This window comes from Oncorhynchus nerka, linkage group LG27 (assembly GCF_034236695.1).
Source record: "Oncorhynchus nerka isolate Pitt River linkage group LG27, Oner_Uvic_2.0, whole genome shotgun sequence".
In the NCBI taxonomy this organism is placed as follows: domain Eukaryota; kingdom Metazoa; phylum Chordata; class Actinopteri; order Salmoniformes; family Salmonidae; genus Oncorhynchus; species Oncorhynchus nerka.
In genome coordinates, this window is record NC_088422.1 from 77,673,765 (window position 1) to 77,695,065 (window position 21,301).

Consider the following 21,301-nt stretch of genomic DNA (forward strand, 5'->3'; position numbering starts at 1 on the left):
GTGAAATGTACAAGGTTTAAGTGAATAGGAAGCTGGTATGGACCAGTCTTGTGTTGTATGATGTAACTTACCTTAGGCTCATATTCAGGATATGGCGCATTCTAAGAAAAAAATGTATGACCTAGTTTTTCTTTCTGCTTGCATTATGTATTTATATTGATGTGTGTATTTTCTGTACTTTGTCATTCAGGGCTCATCTGTAAATGAGTCTCAGTATGACTCCTTGATAAAATGAAGGTTAAATAAATCAAATAAAGATTCATATCCAATCGACATTATGATTCCCATGGTTTTCTATTCATGTTAAAGCCTCCTGACCTCCCACTACCACTTAGAATGTCTTCATACTCATGCTAAGCCGCAACATAATGTGTTGCTTATATGGTAGACAGTGATGTAAGTGGAAGGCCCAGTTTTAGCATCGTGACCCAGAATGTAGTTTAGCACCTAAAAAACGAACCTAAGGCGTGTCAAACATGCTGTCCATGGGCTGTGTGCAGCCTGCCATGATGTAACACTAACACCAAGCAGCACTTGCCTCTTGGATTATTTCAAAAGATTTGATGTTGGAGAAACAACACTCCACACACTGGAATTAGGTCATTCCTAGCATCAGATTGTTTCGTTCAAGCACCGCAGGTGAAAAGTGAGTGACCCTCTGGATAATTGCCTTTGTAGAAATGGTCCCTTAGGCAAAGTAAATGACAGCCCTGCACCAGCTGATGACTGCATATACTCATTTATGTAGAGCTCCAAGCAAGCAAATCTCCCTGAACCTTTCTATTGTCTGCTGCTGCAGTCAGTAGTTACATGAGGATTTTAAGCCCTCGTCTGAGGAAACAAAGGTGTGACCTCTGTTGAGTATCAGAAGGGATGGCTGACATACAGGAGTCTCTATCCCATCGTTTGGTAATCCTAAACACCACCACCTGACTAACCCGGAGAGATGGATAGCATGGTGCTCTCTGTCATGTTCACTCACACTAATCACTGGAAATGCTCAAGTCACATTTAGTGAGCAACACGTTTGTGAATTCTGCTGGTGATTTCCTACCTGGAGGATAAGGATGCTTTGTGTGTGTATTTTCACTGGACTAAATAGTACCAGTTAATCAGAACATGGGAAGTCAGAGGGGAGATGGTTCCTTGGGTAGTACATCTACCCCCTTCACACTGAGCTGGGGTTATGTCTCAGAGGTCACAGCAACCAAGCCCCTCAGCTACAGCTCCATACGCTACACTGTGACACACAAACACAGAAATAGGCTGATCCAGGCAGGCTGAGGCTGAGGCAGGGCCAGCTGTGCCCTCACCCAGACAGGCCCACGCAGTTCTGTTGGGGTCTGTGTGTAAAGTGCTTGTCCATGCGTGCTCATTATATAAGGGTTTGTGTGAGACATTTTCATTAACGCACTCATGGGTCACGTCTATACTTTGCATTTAGCTCCATTGGTCATTTTCACAGAACATTCAATCTAATGGAAAAACTTGAGTAAATGAGGGATACAAAGTATATTGAAAGCAGGAGTGGTTCCTGAGTTAATTAAGTAATTAACATCACATCATGTTTAGAGTCATGTATACAAATGCTGGGCAGGCCATTATTTTGGCTCCCATGGCTATGCCCCCATAGAATGACAATCCCTCCATCCACAGGGCACGAGTGGTCACTGAATGGTTTGATGAGCATGAAAATGATGTAAACCATATGCCATGTCCTTCTCAGTCACCAGATCTATACCCAATTGAACACATATGGGAGTGTCTGGAGCGGTGCCTGAGACAGCGTTTTCCACCACCATCAACAAAACACCCAATGATGGAATTTGTTGTGGAAGTATGGTGTCACATCCCTCCAATAGAGTTCCAGACACATGTAGAATCTATGCCAGTGCGCATTGAAGCTGTTCTGGCACGAGGTGGCCCAACACCCTATTAATAACATGCCTTATGTTGGTGTTTCCTTTATTTTGGCACTTACCAGTATGTAAGAATATGTCCTGCAGAGCAATGAATATCTGTTTTTTTCATCATCTAGACTAAAATGAACAGAAAATGGCAACCTATTAATGAAACTAAGGATTTTCTGAATAATTGCTCCAATGCAGATACATGTTGTTGTATTTTCGCATTTTGAATTTTACATACCAGTAACATTAAAAGATTCAACAAGCTTGTTTGTCTGAGAAGATTGGTGGTGATTCAGTCCTTGAGCAGAGAGAGAGACAGGAAGAGAGAGATGCACAGGGAGATTGAGATAGATTTATATCCTCTGTCTGTCAGAGTCATCAATTACAGAGTAACTGTATAGGCCTATGTGAGTATATAGAATGTAGAAAAGCTGAAGCACCATGCTGTATCAATATCAGTATCCTCCTCACCACCACCACTACGCACGCTCATGTGACATGGCCTGCAGTAGAATGGATGCCCCTGGAGACCCTCAAACACCCTGATCCCACTGGTATCTGCAGTCTATATACTGTGCGTCTGTATAATTGACATAACGTATATTAATATGAGTCTGTATGCAACCTCCTTATCCAGGGCTGAATGGTGACTCATGACGAGCAGTGTGTGAGACAAGATGAGACCTGAGCTGTGATCAGAGAGCAGGTCCCAGGAGAACACTTGTGCTTAAATAAGAAACAACTCCTCACATCTCCTCCTCTTCTTACATTTTACACAGATTACAATTCAATCATACTTTATTTGGAAAGTTATAATTCAATTTACTTTATGTAGAGGAGGCCTTGAAGTTTGGCAGCCAGGGGATTTGAAACTACCCAGGTGGGTCTGTTAAACCAGTGACAGAGTGCATTGAGACATGATCTGTCTCTCCTAATCCACTGGAAAGTAGGGCATGCTTCTTGTTGTCAGGCGTGCTGCGCACATCATGACGCAAAAGTTGTTAATTGAAGATGCACCTCATACTGTATCCGTGGAGAGTATACATTTCATATTTTTGGGATTTAAGAAAAAGACAGGGTGGAGACAGAGAGAGAGGAGAGAGAGAGAGGGGGCAGAGAGAGGGGGCAGAGAGAGAGGGGGCAGAGAGAGAGGAGGGAGAGAGGGGGCAGAGAGAGAGGAGGGAGAGAGAGGGGGCAGAGAGAGCAAGAGGGAGAGAGAGGGGGCAGAGAGAGCAAGAGGGAGAGAGAGGGGGCAGAGAGAGAGGAGGGAGAGAGAGGGGGCAGAGAGAGAGGAGGGAGAGAGAGAGGAGGGAGAGAGAGAGGGGGCAGAGAGAGGGGGCAGAGAGAGAGGAGGGAGAGAGAGGGAGACAGAGAGAGAGGAGGGAGAGAGAGGGGGGCAGAGAGAGCAAGAGGGAGAGAGAGGGGGGCAGAGAGAGCAAGGGGGAGGGAAAGAAGAGAGAGAAAAAGAAAGATAGGATCTGTATCCAAATATTTAAATAACATTGTCTTAATGACGACCCCTACAGTAGAGGCCTACAGACACACTTAGGCCTAGAAAAAGGAAACATTCTGATCTCTAATTGGTCTCACTAATTTGTAACACCATACCCTTTTCCTGTACTGTTGTGTATGGAGCTAGGTTAGGTGAGACACACTGTTAATGACCTGGCGGTGAAGGATCAAATAGATCTGAGTGATGTGAGTGTGTGGTCTGTGTGTAAACCATAAAGCAAAATAGCCTTTATCAGGGGCATGGACAACTGTTTATTTAGGTTTGTGCAACATTCCTTTCAAATGCAATTACACACCAGTTTGCCTGCAGGAGCTGCTCTCTCTCTCTCTCTCTTTCCCTGAGCAGCAGACAACTACCCACCCCCACTCCATATGAGACACATGTTTATGTGCGCTCAGTGGAAAACAGATGATATTCCACATTAACTTTTGAATAAAAATAGTATTAGACTATACTACACAGGACAAATGATGCAAAAATAATAATAAGTGATGTATTTCTTCAAATTGGATCGGATTATTTCATATGACATAAATGCGTTTGGAAACCCTATGATTTTCACAACAACAAAAAAGCGCACAAAATGACCCCAAAGACGCACGGGCATCAAAACCATACAAAACAGCTAGCAGACACGGTAGTTGACTCGTCACGTGTGTCTGTCCCTGCCGGAGTCCGTGGTGAATGTGAGGAGCGCCTGTCTGACTCAATACTGAGTCAAATCAGACGGCGAATCACGGGAACCCACTTGTGGTGCTAGGGCGCATCGTGAAAGCGCACACTTAATCCAGCGATCCGTGGGATTGGGCAGAGGGAGTGGGGGTTGGGTTTGGGGGAAAAACACGATTGGTAGAGTTGTGAGTCAAATTTATTGGCTCAGATATTTGTGCAGCCACGTCCTCTCTTGCTAACCTTCACCCTCAACGCGGAGCTGTCCATTGGCACAGGTGCTGAAACGCGTAGGTTCTCATTCCCTCACAGCGGTGCGAGACTGAGGGTCGAGAGTAAAACATTTGAATGATTGTATTGACTTTATCCATATATTTTTGAGACACTTCGGTGGATATACATTGATTTACTCAGCTTTCATCAAGAGCGCATCAAAGGTCCACGTTCTGACCCGGTCAGTTAACGGACTCTTAAGAGGGAGAAATATGGCTTTTATGGTGAAACAAATGGTGGGAGGGCATGTGAAGAACCTGACCGGGGGTTTGACTGAGGAAAAGCCCGAAGGAGAGAAATCGGAAGCCGCAGCGGCAGGAATGACCCAGGAGGAATTTGAACAATATCAACAACAGTTAGAGGAGGAAAAGTAAGACCAAACCCAAGTTTATCGATCCATTTGAATAGCCTATAGATTTTGAAAGAGTTGCGTACTATAAAGCGGCGTTTATTATGTGTAATGTCCAATGTAAAGACGCAGCTGAGCGCGTGCCTTTATTAGCCCCAGTGCGCCATGAACTATTTTACGCATCAGTGGGATCCACCGCGTGCTCCCGAGCTCACCACGTAGCTGCTACACTCGATAAATTAGTTTTCTTTCAGGTTTCAAGAATTAGGCAATATAGGACGGGTTTCCATTGGAATTCTTGCAATAGACTAGAAACAAAAATGTGTAAGTAATCACAGTTGAGTTTAATGCCCAATTATATTGTAAAACGGAGTCGTTTTCCAATAGGCATATCCTAATGCTTCAGGTTGATAATTGTCCTCAGATTCATTCTAGAACATGAATTCAGTTACTTTTATGTCCAATTTATCTCAAAATGTATTGATGTAACATTTTGAATATCATCCTCAATGAGCTCTCCAAATAGTCCCCTTTTTCATGCATGTCCCTGTGATGTAGGCCTCCATCTTCATTTTGTTCACAAAGAGTAGACACCTCAACAGAATAAATTAGTCTGATGTGAGTATCTCTGATCTTGAAATGTATTTTTATCTGGGTATAACAAAGAAACCCATTGCCATAGCCATAGACTGTCCTCTGTCCATATCATAAAACATCTGATAATTGAATTGACTTTACTTCAAATTCCCATATGTGAGAGGAGAAGATGTCCTCAAGGTTTGAGACAGATGACTCTACAAAAGCTAATACATCTGAACATATATCTTGTCCTGTGAAAAAATACCCTTGAAATGTGTCTTATCATGTACAGTGCCTCCACACACACCTGTATCTATATGAAAAGTATACTTCATTAAAAAGAAATGTGTTTTACTACAGGGCACTACCCTGGCTTACGGTCACATGGCTCCAGGCTCCAGGACAAACAGCCTGTTTACTGTTGACATGTCAGACATGGTGGAGCATCCACTGACTCCCCTCAGAGACTAGCCTCAACTGTCCACAGCCCACTTTGACCTCAATCCCATACCATCATACATTACACTGGGCTTCAGGGGAGGTGAGCTATTATAATGTGGCTACCGCCATACAATAGATCATAGCACAAAGTCTGGTGTCAGTGCTTTGTATAATCCAAGGAGAATAGGGTTGTTGGAATGGGGTTGTTTGCAGTGGCATGTCATATATAATCATGTTATCAGGCACAGTAGTCACAATGACATCCCCTGGTTATATGATGCCCTTGAGAGGAGAAGACACAAGATTCGTCATCTCAGTGCCATCAGGAGCTCTACCATTGGCTGTCACAGAGAGCTGGCTTATGTGCTGCTGTGTGGTGGTTTACATGCTCATGTTCATTCATAGTGGGCAATATAACAGTAATACCACTGTGAATATACACTGAATGAACAAAACATTAAGAACACCTGTTCTTTCCATGACATAGACTGTCCAGGTGAATCCAGGTGAAAGCTGGATTATTGATGTGACTTATTAAATCCACTTCAATCAGTGTAGATGAAGGGGAGGATACAGGTTAAAGAAGGATTTTTAAGCCTTGAGACAATTGAGACATGGATTGTGTATTTGTGCCATTCAGACGGTGTAAGGGAATAATAAAATATTTAAGTGCCTTTGAACGGGGTATGGTAATAGGTGCCAGGTGCATCAGTTTGTGTCAAGAACTGCAACGCTGCTGGGTTTTTCATGGTCAACAGTTTTCAATGTGTATCAACAATGGTCCACCACCCAAAGGACATCCAGCCAACTCTGGGAAGCATCCCTGTGGAACCCTGTGGAACGCTTTCGATACCTTGTAGAGTTCATGCCTTGACGCATTGAGGCTGTTCTGAGGGGAAAAAAACTCAATATTAGGAAGGTGTTCTTAATGTTTTGTACACTCAGGGCCAGCCCTAGCCTTTTGGGGGACCAAGGCGAGATTTGGTTGGGGGGGCCCACGGGCAAATAATTTTAGTCCCCCCCCCCCCCTTGACAGCGGAGAGAACATTTTGGAGTTTTAAAGCAAGTTTTCTACATTTTTCCAATGGGCGGAGAGAAAAGAGTAAAATTTTAAAGCAAATTTCCTGAAATTCTATACATTTTGACATGCATTTTCCCATGTTAATATGATATCTGAATGAGAATGACTAACAAAATCCATTGGGGCCCCCTGGAGATCACCCTTCGTGCTCGGTTGGTAATTTGGCCATGATTACTACAAGTTTATATAGCTGGGCAGACTAATTTACCAATTAAAACATATTAACTGACATGGGCTAATTGAGTGACTGTCAGTGACTGACATAACAAGAGGCAAACACCTATGTTGCTTATGCCCAGGGCTGGCCCTGTATCCCCTGAATGATAGTGATATGACCTTGTCATTGGCCATGCACATGTATCATGCCATTATTTACAGTACTGTATGTATGCACTATGATGTCATGCTGTCAATCAGACCACACTGTTGGCATGATCACATAGGTCTCGTGACGTCACCTCGGTTCAAGGAGTCTGCTTCGGAATGTTTGGTGCAATTTGTAGGTCTAGTCTTGTCTTTCAATCTTTCAATCTATTTCAATCTGATTATTGGAAAATTAGGGACAAAGATTATTTGAGTAATACTAAGAGGGCTGCCACGGAAAACACAAACTGTCTCTTGTCTGCCCTCTGCTGGAGTTACCAAATGGGTACTATTGCAGTATTGCTGTACGTGGTGGTGAAGTATAAATATCTGATTTACCTCAACATAAGGCTTGCAGTATGATGATATTTCTATGGTGGTGTAGGGCAGAGGACATGGTGATGGGGTGTTGTGGTGTCTGGGTGTGCTGTAGAGTGAGGTGATCCAAGGTTGTGCAGATTCACTGGTTTGGCAGCTGTAAAAGGAGGTGTGCTAGTCAGTCAGTTTTCTGGAGTGGAGTAATCCTAGGTTCTGGCTTCAGAGGGTGTATAGTTCTGTAGAGTGGTGTGGTCCTAGGTTCTGGGTTCAGAGGGTGTAGAGTTCTGTAGAGTGGTGTGGTTCTGGATTCAGAGGGTGTAGAGCTCTGTAGAGTGGTGTTGTCCTAGGCTCTGGGTTGGAAGGGTGTAGAGTTCTATAGAGTGGTGTTGTCCTAGGCTCTGGGTTGGAAGGGTGTAGAGCTCTGTAGAGTGGTGTTGTCCTAGGCTCTGGGTTGGAAGGGTGTAGAGTTCTGTAGAGTGGTGTTGTCCTAGGCTCTGGGTTGGAAGGGTGTAGAGTTCTGTAGAGTGGTGTTGTCCTAGGCTCTGGGTTGGAAGGGTGTAGAGTTCTGTAGAGTGGTGTTGTCCTAGGCTCTGGGTTTGAAGGGTGTAGAGTTCTGTAGAGTGGTGTTGTCCTAGGCTCTGGGTTGGAAGGGTGTAGAGTTCTGTAGAGTGGTGTGGTTCTGGGTTCAGAGGGTGTAGAGCTCTGTAGAGTGGTGTTGTCCTAGGCTCTGGGTTGGAAGGGTGTAGAGTTCTGTAGAGTGGTGTTGTCCTAGACTCTGGGTTTGAAGGGTGTAAAGTTCTGTAGAGTGGTGTCGTCCTAGGTTCTGGGTTGGAAGGGTGTAGAGTTCTGTAGAGTGGTGTGATCCTAGGTTTCTGTGGGCTCACTAAGTTAGCAGCTGTAGAAATAGGTGAGTGCTAGTCAGTCAGTGAGTCAGTCAGTCAGTCAGTCAATGCTGCTCTACATCCCAGAAGTCTGAACATAATTCCCCAGTTGAGCAGTGGACCGGCAATAGACTGCATCTGGATCTGACTGCAAGAGCAAAACCTCTCTCTCTGTTGTTCTCCCTCTCTCTGCCTCCCTCCCTCCTCCTCTACCCCCAGGTGTTACTGCTGCTTGTCCACCTTCTGTTGGCATGGACTCTTGAGTCAGAGAGCAGCTCAGCAGAGGGCTCCCTGTGTTCTTTTGTTTCAGCCCTCACTATGAGATCCACAGTGGTATAAAAATCTATTATCGTCACATACACCAGATAGGTGCAGTGAAATGTGTTGTTTACAGGGTCTGCCATAGTACTATGGCGTCCTGGAGCAAATTAGAGTTAAGTACTTTGTTCAAGGGCACATCGTCAGATTTTTCACCTTATTGGCTCAGGTATTCGAAGCAGCAACCTTTTCATTACTGGGCCAACACTCCAACTGCGATGGCTGAGCTATGTGGTTAATAGTAACCAATGAATTTGTGCATTTGTGATACATCACATTACAAACAAATCTAACAACGTTCCATACTAAAGACCGTGACATGTTGACATTACAAAAAGCCTTATGGATTAATTAAATTATCATTATAGCATCTGTCCTCACATTGCCACTAATGCTGTTAAATCCTTAATCCTTCCGTCTAATTATGGAGTTGGACTGAAGGAGGCGTTTGTTATGAAGCATCAATTTGAGTAATGCCTCGAGATTATTCCACCTTTGCAGACATTGTGTGTGTGTGTGTGTGTGTGTGTGTGTGTGTGTGTGTGTGTGTGTGTGTGTGTGTGTGTGTGTGTGTGTGTGTGTGTGTGTGTGTGTGTGTGTGTGTGTGTGTGTGTGTGTGTGTGTGTGTGTGTGTTTGTGTGATTACATGCAGAGACACTATTTAATCCGCTGTTAACCATTTTCTCTCTGGTTTTCCCCAGGCAGGAACGAGATGCTAGTTTTGCCCAGAAGAAAGCTGAGCGGGCAACAGTTAGAAGTCACTTCCGGGACAAATACAGACTGCCAAAGGTACATCCATTACTGATTCTGCATATTTCATTCAAGCATTTTCTTACTACATGTTATTACAGTTATTACAGGGTCAAATCTAGGTTGTGTCCTTGAAGCAAAAACACCATCCAAATGTGCTCTGTTTGTACTCTTTCTTTTCTCCTTATGTCTCAATCATCTCATTCCTCTCCCTTTTCTTTGCCCTCGCTCCCTACACCCTCTCCCATTGGCCTGTGTGTGTGTGTGTCTGTCTCCACTGTGTGTGCGACCCAGAATGAGCTGGATGACACTCAGATCCAGCAGGCGGGGGATGACGTGGAGCTGCCCACAGAGCTAGCCAAGATGATCGCTGATGACAACAAGGAGGAGGCGTCCAAAACGTCTGTCCTGGGCCAGCTGACCAACATCCAGAATGTGGACATGGACCAGCTGAAGGACAAGGCCCAGGCCACGCTGGAAGACCTCAAACAGTCTGCTGAAAAGTGCAATCTCATGTGATCTGGCTGGCTGACTGAATTCCTGCTCTCTCTCTCTCTCCCTCCCTTACTTTCTTTATCTGTACAACAAAGGATCTGTGTAAGATATGATCTATGATCATGTACAAACGTTGATAGTCATGTTGCTTTGAATACACACACATACAGTCAACACTGCCTCACATACACAAACATACTGCAGCAGCTCCTGGCCAAGGAATCAGAGTAAACACTGTCAAAGCTGTGGGAGAAACAGAGTAAACACTGTCTAAGCTGTGGGGGAATCAGAGTAAACACTGTCTAAGCTGTGGGGGAATCAGAGTAAACACTGTCTACGCTGTGGGGGAATCAGAGTAAACAATGTCTAAACTGTGGGGGAAACAGAGTAAACACTGTCTAAACTGTGGGGGAATCAGAGTAAACACTGTCTACGCTGTGGGGGAATCAGAGTAAACAATGTCTAAGCTGTGGGGGAATCAGAGTAAACACTGTCTAAACTGTGGGGGAATCAGAGTAAACACTGTCTAAGCTGTGGGGGAATCAGAGTAAACACTGTCTAAGCTGTGGGGGAATCAGAGTAAACACTGTCTAAGCTGTGGGGGAATCAGAGTAAACACTGTCTAAGCTGTGGGGGAATCAGAGTAATAGTCTTATGCCAAAGACCCTTGGCAGAAAACCATTTAGACAATGGCACAAAGTATATCAACTAGTCATATTAAGTGTGAGACTAAATCAAACTTTCTTGTCTTGGGACCACATTCAGTACATTACAAACCAAGTGTCTGTTATATCTATCGCAGGTGTAAATGTATTTGCGGTTAGCCTGTTCTGTTGTCCATCTAGTCTATGGTCATTAACTCGTTGGGGCCTTGCTAAGAGACAGCTCGTCCTCTGTGATGCCAACCCATCTAACCTTTCAACTCTAGCCTTTAACCTGTCCTCATATTGACCATGACCTCTCCATCTCAGTGTTGTTTTGTGCTGGTGGTTTGGTGTCGTTTAAACGCTATGATATGCCAAATGCTGTCTTTGAAAATGTCATCCTCTGCCTGAGTGCTGGTTATAGTGTTTAATAAGTACACAATACTATGAACATATATGAACATATAGTACTTGATATTTGTCTGATTTGTTCTTGTATCACTAAATAAAGACGCAGGTGAGAGCAGGAGAGGGGTTTGTCAACCTTATTTGAATTACAGTAATATACAGTATATATTTATTTAATACAGTGGTTCATGTCTTGTAATAGTTGAACAGTCCTTTGGTGACATTACAGTAATTGCATTTGAAGAAAGGATGGTGAACATGCCTTAGTAGCTTGTTTTATGTGATAGCTACTTTGTGTTTTCTTGTCAGTTCCATGAAGCAAAACAAACAAGTGTGAATATAATGAATTCTTACTCAAGTCTTACAGAGCCTGATCACCTATACAGTGCCTTGCGAAAGTATTCGGCCCCCTTGAACTTTGCGACCTTTTGCCACATTTCTGGCTTCAAATATAAAGATAAAAAACTGTATTTTTTTGTGAAGAATCAACAACAAGTGGGACACAATCATGAAGTGGAACGACATTTATTGGATATTTAAAACTTTTTTAACAAATCAAAAACTGAAAAATTGGGCGTGCAAAATTATTCAGCCCCCTTAAGTTAATACTTTGTAGCGCCACCTTTTGCTGCGATTACAGCTGTAAGTCGCTTGGGGTATGTCTCTATCAGTTTTGCACATCGAGAGACTGAATTTTTTTCCCATTCCTCCTTGCAAAACAGCTCGAGCTCAGTGAGGTTGGATGGAGAGCATTTGTGAACAGCAGTTTTCAGTTCTTTCCACAGATTTTCGATTGGATTCAGGTCTGGACTTTGACTTGGCCATTCTAACACCTGGATATGTTTATTTTTGAACCATTCCATTGTAGATTTTGCTTTATGTTTTGGATCATTGTCTTGTTGGAAGACAAATCTCTGTCCCAGTCTCAGGTCTTTTGCAGACTCCATCAGGTTTTCTTCCAGAATGGTGCTGTATTTGGCTCCATCCATCTTCCCATCAATTTTAACCATCTTCCCTGTCCCTGCTGAAGAAAAGCAGGCCCAAACCATGATGCTGCCACCACCATGTTTGACAGTGGGGATGGTGTGTTCAGGGTGATGGGCTGTGTTGCTTTTACGCCAAACATAACGTTTTGCATTGTTGCCAAAAAGTTCAATTTTGGTTTCATCTGACCAGAGCACCTTCTTCCACATGTTTGGTGTGTCTCCCAGGTGGCTTGTGGCAAACTTTAAACAACACTTTTTATGGATATCTTTAAGAAATGGCTTTCTTCTTGCCACTCTTCCATAAAGGCCAGATTTGTGCAATATACGACTGATTGTTGTCCTATGGACAGAGTCTCCCACCTCAGCTGTAGATCTCTGCAGTTCATCCAGAGTGATCATGGGCCTCTTGGCTGCATCTCTGATCAGTCTTCTCCTTGTATGAGCTGAAAGTTTAGAGGGACGGCCAGGTCTTGGTAGATTTGCAGTGGTCTGATACTCCTTCCATTTCAATATTATCGCTTGCACAGTGCTCCTTGGGATGTTTAAAGCTTGGGAAATCTTTTTGTATCCAAATCCGGCTTTAAACTTCTTCACAACAGTATCTTGGACCTGCCTGGTGTGTTCCTTGTTCTTCATGATACATCTGAGACTATCACAGTGCAGGTGCATTTATACGGAGACTTGATTACACACAGGTGGATTGTATTTATCATCATTAGTCATTTAGGTCAACATTGGATCATTCAGAGATCCTCACTGAACTTCTGGAGAGAGTTTGCTGCACTGAAAGTAAAGGGGCTGAATAATTTTGCGTGCCCAATTTTTCAGTTTTTGATTTGTTAAAAAAGTTTGAAATATCCAATAAATGTCGTTCCACTTCATGATTGTGTCCCACTTGTTGTTGATTCTTCACAAAAAAATACAGTTTTATATCTTTATGTTTGAAGCCTGAAATGTGGCAAAAGGTTGCAAAGTTCAAGGGGGCCGAATACTTTCGCAAGGCACTGTACATACCTATCTGTATTAAAGTGTGTGACCTGCAATGATACTATAAAGCCAACAAAAATACATGATTTCATTTCCAGTCACCCTATGGGGTGATTCAGGTTGATCTCATGATGATATTTCAGGAAGACACATGTTGTTCATGATGTTTCTGTTTCCTGTCCACTCTTTGCTTCTTTTACATCATCTTTGTTGTTCAGTGCTGTATGAAACGTATTGATTTTTGACTGACTGTTGAAACCATAATAAACAGATTTTTATGATGTATGCTTCATGTTTCTCCATTTGTTTTCCAGCCAGTCTGACCATCTGGTCAGAAACTCAAGGACGGAAGATTTCTAACATAATTTACAGTAGCCATCGTTTGAGGCTATAAAACCAAAACCTAATGTTCTGAACACTAGGTGGAGACAAAAATACAACCTCATCGGAATGTTTGTTGATTAGTGATTGTTGAATTCATGACAAACGGAATTGAATCCAAAATCCATATTAGCCCCTGATTATTATCATGAAATTATTATCATTACAATACTGAAAGGCCAAATGATTATGTCACAGTTGTTATAACCATTGTTATAACCACGTTCTTAAGTTAACCTTTATAATTATGTTATTATTTTTTATTATAACCATTATTAGTGGCAACTTTACCTTCCAGTGAAGTCTGATAATAAGCTCAGCCATCTGGCAGAATCAATGGCTCTTTGCAAAAGTGTACAGTGTTTTTCAGGGAGAAGCCAGAAACTGTGTCGCTACGGGTTTTTCCAATCGCTTTTTTCAAAACACGTTAGTTAGCATTTCAATAGCAGAGAAGCCTGAGCTATTGGTAGTTTTCAAGTGCGGTGTGAAAGGGGAGAGCTGTAAAATATATTGATGCTGAAACCTTCCTCTATTGATAGGCGCAGGGCGTGAACAATCTTCAGCCTAGAAAGACACTGTGCCACTGCATGGCCAATCTGACACAATTGGGGTGAAACGGGCCAGAAAATACTATTCTCTTCCATTCTGTTCTATCAATCAGGGCTTAAAAACTCACTAGAAAGAACAGCGTGAGGGAGAGTGAAAAGGGCGACAATTAGTAGAACTTTAAGTGAAACCCTCACTGTGCGACGGTTTTCATAGAGGTTTCCCTCCTCGAGTTATCGTTAAAAAGGAACAGATTTGTTTTTTCTGCACTTAAAAGTGGAGCAGTGGGTGCAGATGTGAGCTTCTAGCAATGGAATGCTTTCTGTCGACTGCTAGGGGGCTTGTGTGCGCCCCACACTCACTACCTCCCCAAACGTTGACGTGTTTTGTAAAGGGGACCACACAGGTCGTGAGTTTCATTAAATTTATAAACATTTTATTTATCCTGTATGACGAGCAGATTGCCAAAAAACTACGTTGCTATAGAAATGAGTCCCACGAACTCCTCAATGACGACCAATCGTTGACCAGGATTGTAAATGGGAGAGGGGCAAGGAAAACTTTCCTTTCTTTTTCTGGAAAAGGAGGGGTGTTGTGGGGAAAAGATTAACGAAGCGTGAAGCGTAACTGCAAGAGAGGGACAAAGACACATAGCGAGAGGAAATGCTACAGTGAGAAGAGGCAGTCCTAATGAATTCAACCAACATAGTATGGAATGGAACATGGAAAATATGAACGTTTTTTAAAGCCAAGAAAGTTGGACATATTTTGAAAAACAAGAGTAAAGAGTTATGCTTTCAAACGAGGGCACGAAATGTGGATAGTAGGTGTCCGAACTTTGGACTGCGCATGTGGTCACTTTTTGTTCAATTTTTACTGACACGACTGTGACAGATTTGCGAGGGATAGTGTTGCTTTGTTGCGTAGCTGACTCTATGCAAAGGATTTCAACATTTTTACTCATCCGTCCCAGACTGGATTCATTCTACCGCATAAAACGGACTATTATTCCACAACTGTCAAGCGTGTATTGGAGAGACAGAGGGACATCTTTAGGTTTGTAGCTAGGCCTACTATACACATGTATGTTTGGACCATGAATGCCTACTAAACACATTTATGTTTGGACCATAAACGCCTCATACTAAATGGGTTTATTAGTTACATTACGTTTTAAATTCATCATAGACTTGGCTGTCCCGCATTAACTGGAGGAAAATGTGCGCATCGTCGAACTAGAGCTCTCTCCAGCATGAAAAGTTGGTGCAGCGCTCTGGCGCTCTTCTCATCGGTGCTGTTGGCGCTAGATGCCCAGTTAATATGTTGGCAAGCCCTGCTCCGATGCCATGAGGAGGCAGACTGTGAGCTTGCATACAGCCAGTATCTAGCCGCCTGTGAAGGAAACATTAGAGGCACCAGGAGGCAATGTCCCAGCCACTGTATCAACGCGTTGATAAGACTGAATCACACCCGCAACGGTCCTTACCTCGAGAGGTGTGACTGTGGTCAGGACATGGAGTGTAGGGATGCAAAGCGGGCGATTGAGCCATGCCTCCCCCGGAGGTATCCTGGAGACGCGGGGGGGATAGGATGCACAGAGGCCCGTCAACGCTGTGAGGAGGACACCGGCTGCCACTCCTCCCTGACAGCCTACTTGTCTTACTGTGGGCAACTCTTCAATGGCAGGAAATGCTCCTCCAGGTGCAAGGCCACAATACAACAGATGCTATTCATCCCAAATGGCATGCTACTAAACCAGTGTGTGTGCGACGGGGTGGAAAGGCCGTTCTGTGAGGTAGTCAAGGAGAACATGAGCAAACTTTGCCAGATTGGAGACCACAGTGTTATTTCAGACCAGGCAGATATGGACGATATGTATGAGGATGAAGACTATGATTCGAAAACAGAGGAGATATATCCTCCTGACTCAAATTCTAGTTCCTCGCAGCTGTCGAGCTATATGACCTTATTATGCATCACTCTCGCACGGATATTCTTTTGAGAATGAATGTGACCTCTTGTTGTGACCTCTCAGTTGGACAGACAGGACAGTCTGCTCGGGGACGGGTCCAATCTAATGAGCACGTGGGTTTGATGTAGCGAATACTATTTGCTCCTAGTAATCTCCTATGGGCCTAATTGATTTTTTCATATTTTGATGTGATGCCTTAATCTGGGACACAAGAATGGTCAGGACATTCAGACCACCAATTCAGTTTGCAAACTAGGCCTAGGCTACTCATGAAATATCCTAGGCCGAAACTGTTCTGGAGTGTAAAGATCCATAAAGTGATTGTTTAAGGAGAAATGAACCAAACTTGAGGTCATTGTAACAATACTCCTCATTGGGCATTGCATCCATTACTTCTGGGCTACCTTTTAAGCTCTTATGCCTATTTGTTTAGTTTCGTCTCAATGGTCCTTGGAGTGTGGCTTTATTAAGACTTAAGATAAACATTGGACCAGTCCAGTTTCTGTTTGCTTTCCTCTCTATTTTAGGGGCCTCTGCATTGTTGCAGCCATCACACTTCAAATATTTGTAGGGAACTGCCAGTGAACAGACAAGGGTTTGGAATCAAGTAGGCCTAGTGCCTCTCCAGCAGCTCCCCTACCCCCCATGACACATCCCCCACTCTTGATAGTTTTATTTAAAATGTCCCCCCACTCTCCCCCTTTAGGGACCCCCTTTATTGAAAGCAAGAAGTCACCCTTCTCCTTATAGACTGGCCTCTACAAGATGAATGTGGGTTTATGATAGACTTATATGGACAAAAGAAGAGGCACTAGTGTTTTTTCTCTGAAAAAAAATAAGAAATACCAGTTTATTACTATGAACAGCAGTACATAAGCTACTTGTTAATAGGCCTAGTTTAATTTATTATTCATTTCATATAAAGTGTAATGGGTTCCTGTCCAGGACAGAAACATGCTTGACAGTTAGCCTAGATATTTAGTAAGAAGGGAAAAAGCTAAGAAGTTATTCCATTATTTTTTAATGAAGCTAATCCTTCCCGTGTCTTGTCATTATCTTTACAAGATGTCACTTGAAGTTTTTCTAAACTAATCTTTGTTTTTGTTATGATCGTCAATGTCATTTCTTTTTTATTCCACCTTGTTGGTGGATCAAATCAAATTTGATTTGTTGGGTAGATGCTGGTCCATAGGGAAATATAATTGTCATTTTGATGTTAAATTATATACATAAAAAAGGAATTTATGTTTTACATGTATATGTCATATATTAATGCTGTAAATTAGTGTCCAATTTTGACTTTGCAGTCAATACACCACCTCATGAATAATATGGCAGTAGTTTACATGTACAAAAACAATGTTTTTGAAACAATTCTGCAGGTAGATTTGTCATCTCAACCAGTGTGGAAAAAAATAATGGATACTTGTTATATATGGAAAATAATTTATGTAATAAAATGATTAAGTGTGAGTCAAAAAGTCCAACTTTTTATTTGACATCCTGTATGTTATTCAAACGTAGGAATGTTTACCAACCCCCAACTAAATAAAACATCACACCAAAACTATCAGACCTAAAGTATAGGCAAATGTAACTGCTGGAACTAGAGAAGAAGACTGGAATGTTCAATAAGGGAAAAATGTCATTTTGGATCAGGCTCCAAAGTCACGTGTCACCTTTGAATGTGAACTTGTGCCATTGCCAAGCAAAGCTAAAGGACCAGCAGACATTGAATCGGTTTGAATATCTACTGCGTTGATCTTTGAAATGATACACTTGCAATTCTGGTAGTCCTGGCAAGAGCAACTTTTACATGAAAAGACAAAACAGGACCTCTCACTACTATTGTCTTCTCATATCATCCATCTTCCCTGGAATTTGTAAAAAGTTTTTAGAGACACGTATTTTGTTGACACAATATTAAATCAAGTCCTAGAACAGGGTGATTGCATCTAAATGAATGCCTCCTGTGGCTGCTGAAACCACAAGTAACTTTGTGACTGCTGTGTACCTTTCATAATACCAGCATTGTGTAATACTTTAGGGATCAGGCCCAGTGTAACTGAAACCCAAGCAGGAATGTTAAGTGTCTGGCTGCACAATACATCTTATTTGGAAGAGAAGGCCAGGACTCTCTCTGCTCTTTGAGACATTTCAGGTTTAAGTTACTGCTTCCTGGTAAATGATGCCTAATTACTTGTGTGTAAATGGCACTTTCTGTGTGAGTGTTAAAAAGGTCAGTCACGACTCTTGAGAATGCAGGATTGTGCATTTGATCGTTTTGCCTTACAGTGCTTCTCAGTTCTCTTGGTCTTCAATGACCTTTTCAGAGAAATAATATGGAAATATAGCACATTAATAAATGTATCATTTTTATAACACAGTGAGAATGCAATGGGTGTTTCTGTGTCTACTAATCTCCTAAATCCTGCTAATAACGTTTTAGGCAGGTTAGTAGGTAAATATAAATCCTTGGCACAAATAGCCCATAGTCATAATTCTTTATTTACAGGTCCTTAACAAACTTTATGGAAGTATTATGTAATCTATTAAGTTTGAATGAGTCAAGATAAGTGGAATTTGAAGTCATGACAGGAAATCTGTGTTCAATTCATAGTTCCTTTGACAATAGACTGACCAAGTTGTCCCCTTCCTATCTTCACCTAAATCAAATTTGATTGGTCACATGCACAGAATACAACATGTGTAGACTTCACAGTGAAATGCTTACTTACGAGCAAGTATTTTGTTTAGAAAATAATGTAACGCCTAACAGACAGTCCTTAGATTGTTCAAAAGTGTGTTTCACTGGTACATTTAGAAGCGGAAGGGAGGGAAAGGGATTCTGTATAGTTGAGGTAAGACCCTCCTAACTTGGCTCAGCCAATCTGTCTAACCATCGCCATGCATCTCAAAGTTGTCCAACTCTAACTCACCCTCCTTCAAATCCCCCACTCAGCTTCTGGGAACAAAATCAAAACAAACAGAAGCAGGGGAGCCTTGGGGTGAGTGGGGGACGGCAGAGGGAGGATTTACAGAGGCTGCAGTGTGCTGGAGCCCATTTTCCAAATTATCTTTATTCAACGTTTCTCTGAAACAAACCCCTGCCTGCCCCCAGGTCTAGGAGAGGGGGTGACACAGGGATTTAGGGGAGAGTTTTGTCTCTCATCTGTACAATGTTCTATTCATGATAGCAGTCTACCCACGGTGAATGGTTGATGTGTGTGTGTTTGGGGGTAGGAGAGTTGAGAGGTCCTTAGTTCCTTTCGGATTAACCCCCCCCCCCCCCCCCCTTTATAACTTCAGCTGATGTCAATACAGCTCCACCGTCGTCCCATTAGGAGTACCAACAGAGGCTGATAGAGAACCAGGAGAGGGGGAAAGGGTACAAGTGCTCATGATGGAGCTGAACTGAAATGGAAGCCAATTAAACCCACAATGCCACAGGGCTGTGGTTGGTTGGTAAGGGGGTCAAAGTGGTAAAAGGCATAGTGGTTGACTATTCAACTTTTTGGCATCTCCTTATAGCGTATACCACCATCTCTACTGGTGCTCATGCCAGTCCTCTACACGCCCTGCTACTCTGGACTACATTAGGCTTCCTCTCCTTACGTTATAGGAACGGGCCAGTTGTGTCCTCAGGAGAGGGAACCAAATGGTGACTATATGGCCAGGAGACAGCAGTAGGCCTCCAACAGGCAGTGACAGACTCACTAAGACATCCATGAAACCTTACACTCAGACCACAATGTTATTTTACCAAGCTTTACATTTGAACCCGAACTACAAGTACAGTCCCTTCGGAAAAAAGTTTTCAGACCACTTGACTTTTTCCACATTTTGTTACAGCCTTATTCTAAAATGGATTCATCGTTCGTTTTTTCCCCCTCATCAATCTACACACAATACCCCATAATGACAAAGCAAAAACAGTGTTTTTGAAATTGTTGCTAATGTACTAAAAATAAAAAACTGAAATATCACATTTACATAAGTATTCAGATCATTTACTCAGTACTTTGTTGAAGCACCTTTGGCAGAGATTACAGCCTTCAGTCTTCTTGGGTGTGACACTACAAGCTTGACATATCTGAGTTTCTCCTATTCTTCTCTGCAGATCCTCTCAAGCTGTCAGGTTGGATGGGGAGCGTTGCTACACAGCTATTTTCAGGTCTCTCCAGAGATGTTCGATCGGGTTCAAGTCCGGACTCTGGCTGGACCACTCAAGGACATTCAGAGTCTTGTCCCAAAGCCACTCCTGCGTTGTTTTGGCTGTGTGCTTAGGGACGTTGTCCTGGTGGAAGGTGAACCATCGCCCCAGTCTGAGGTCCTGAGCACTCTGGAGCATGTTTTCATCAAGGATCTCTCTGTACTTTGCTCTGTTCATCTTTGTCTCGATCCTGACTAGAATCCCAGTCCCTGCCACTGAAAAACATCCCCACAGCATGATGCTGCCACCACCATGGTTCACCGTAGGAATGGTGCCAGGTCTCCTCCAGACGTGACACTTGGCATTCAGGCCAAAGAGATCAATCTTGGTTTAATCAGACCAGAGAATCTTGAGTCTTTAGGTGCCTTTTGGCAAACTCCAAGCGGGCTGTCATGTGCCAGTTACTGAAGAGTGGCTTCCGTCTGGCCACTCTACCATAAAGGCCTGATTGGTGGAGTGCTGCAGAGATGGTTGTCCTTCTGAAAGGTTCTCTCATCTCCACAGAGGAACTCTAGGTGCTCTGTTAGTGTGACCATCGGGTTCTTGGTCACCTGCCTGACCAAAGCCCTTCTCACCCGATTGCTCAGTTTGTCCGGGCAGCCAGCTCTAGAAAGAGTCTTGGTGGTTCCAAACTTCTTCCATTTAAGAATGATGGAGGCCACTGTGTTCTTGGGGACCTTCAATGCTGCAGATTTGTTTTGGTACCCTTCCTCAGATCTGTGCCTCCACACAAACTTGTCTTGGAGCTCTATGAATTCCTTCGACCTCATGCCTTGGTTTTTGCTCTGACATGCACTGTCAACTGTGGGACCTTACATAAACAGGCGTGTGCCTTTCCAAATAATGTTCAATCAATTGAATTTACCACAGGTGGACTCCAATCAAGTTGTAGAAACATCTCAAGAATGATCAATGGAAACAGGATGCACCTGAGCTCAATTGAGTCTCATAGCAAAGGGTCTGAATACATATGTAATAAGGTATGTTTTTTTTGTTAATGAGTGCCAAAATTTCTAAAACCTGTTTTCGCTTTGTCATTAGGGGGTATTATGTGTAGATTGCTGAGGAATTTTATTTATTTAATCCATTTTAGAATAAGGCTGTAACGTAACAAAATGTGGAAAAAGTCAAGGGGTCTGAATACTTTCCAAAGGCACTCTATTTTAATTTACTCAATCTTGGGCTTTATCTCAAAACACAATGAATACAGGCCATGACAACACA

The 21,301-nt window shown here is 42.9% G+C and overlaps 2 protein-coding genes across 2 annotated transcripts; both read left to right on the forward strand.

The window, feature by feature from the left end:
• The first annotated feature begins 4,272 nt into the window (after positions 1 to 4,272).
• Positions 4,273 to 11,113, forward strand: LOC115111135 (complexin-3-like). Its single transcript, XM_029637011.2, has 3 exons — positions 4,273 to 4,735; positions 9,397 to 9,484; positions 9,740 to 11,113. Exons 1-3 carry the CDS (start codon positions 4,578 to 4,580, stop codon positions 9,962 to 9,964), a joined length of 471 nt encoding a protein of 156 aa, XP_029492871.1. The 5' UTR covers positions 4,273 to 4,577; the 3' UTR covers positions 9,965 to 11,113.
• Positions 11,114 to 14,125: 3,012 nt separating this feature from the next.
• Positions 14,126 to 18,250, forward strand: LOC115112466 (growth arrest-specific protein 1-like). Its single transcript, XM_029639550.2, has one exon. The coding sequence runs from the start codon at positions 15,145 to 15,147 to the stop codon at positions 15,892 to 15,894; it is 750 nt and encodes a 249-aa protein (XP_029495410.1). The 5' UTR covers positions 14,126 to 15,144; the 3' UTR covers positions 15,895 to 18,250.
• Positions 18,251 to 21,301: the final 3,051 nt, after the last annotated feature.

Bases quoted from the DNA above. Each gene is read 5' to 3' on its own strand.
- LOC115111135 (XM_029637011.2), top strand. From the start codon at position 4,578: ATGGCTTTTATGGTGAAACAAATGGTGGGAGGGCATGTGAAGAACCTG. The intron at 4,736-9,396 runs GTAAGACCAAAC...GGTTTTCCCCAG, and splicing joins CAACAGTTAGAGGAGGAAAA to GCAGGAACGAGATGCTAGTT. The intron at 9,485-9,739 runs GTACATCCATTA...TGTGCGACCCAG, and splicing joins ACAAATACAGACTGCCAAAG to AATGAGCTGGATGACACTCA.
- LOC115112466 (XM_029639550.2), top strand. From the start codon at position 15,145: ATGAAAAGTTGGTGCAGCGCTCTGGCGCTCTTCTCATCGGTGCTGTTG.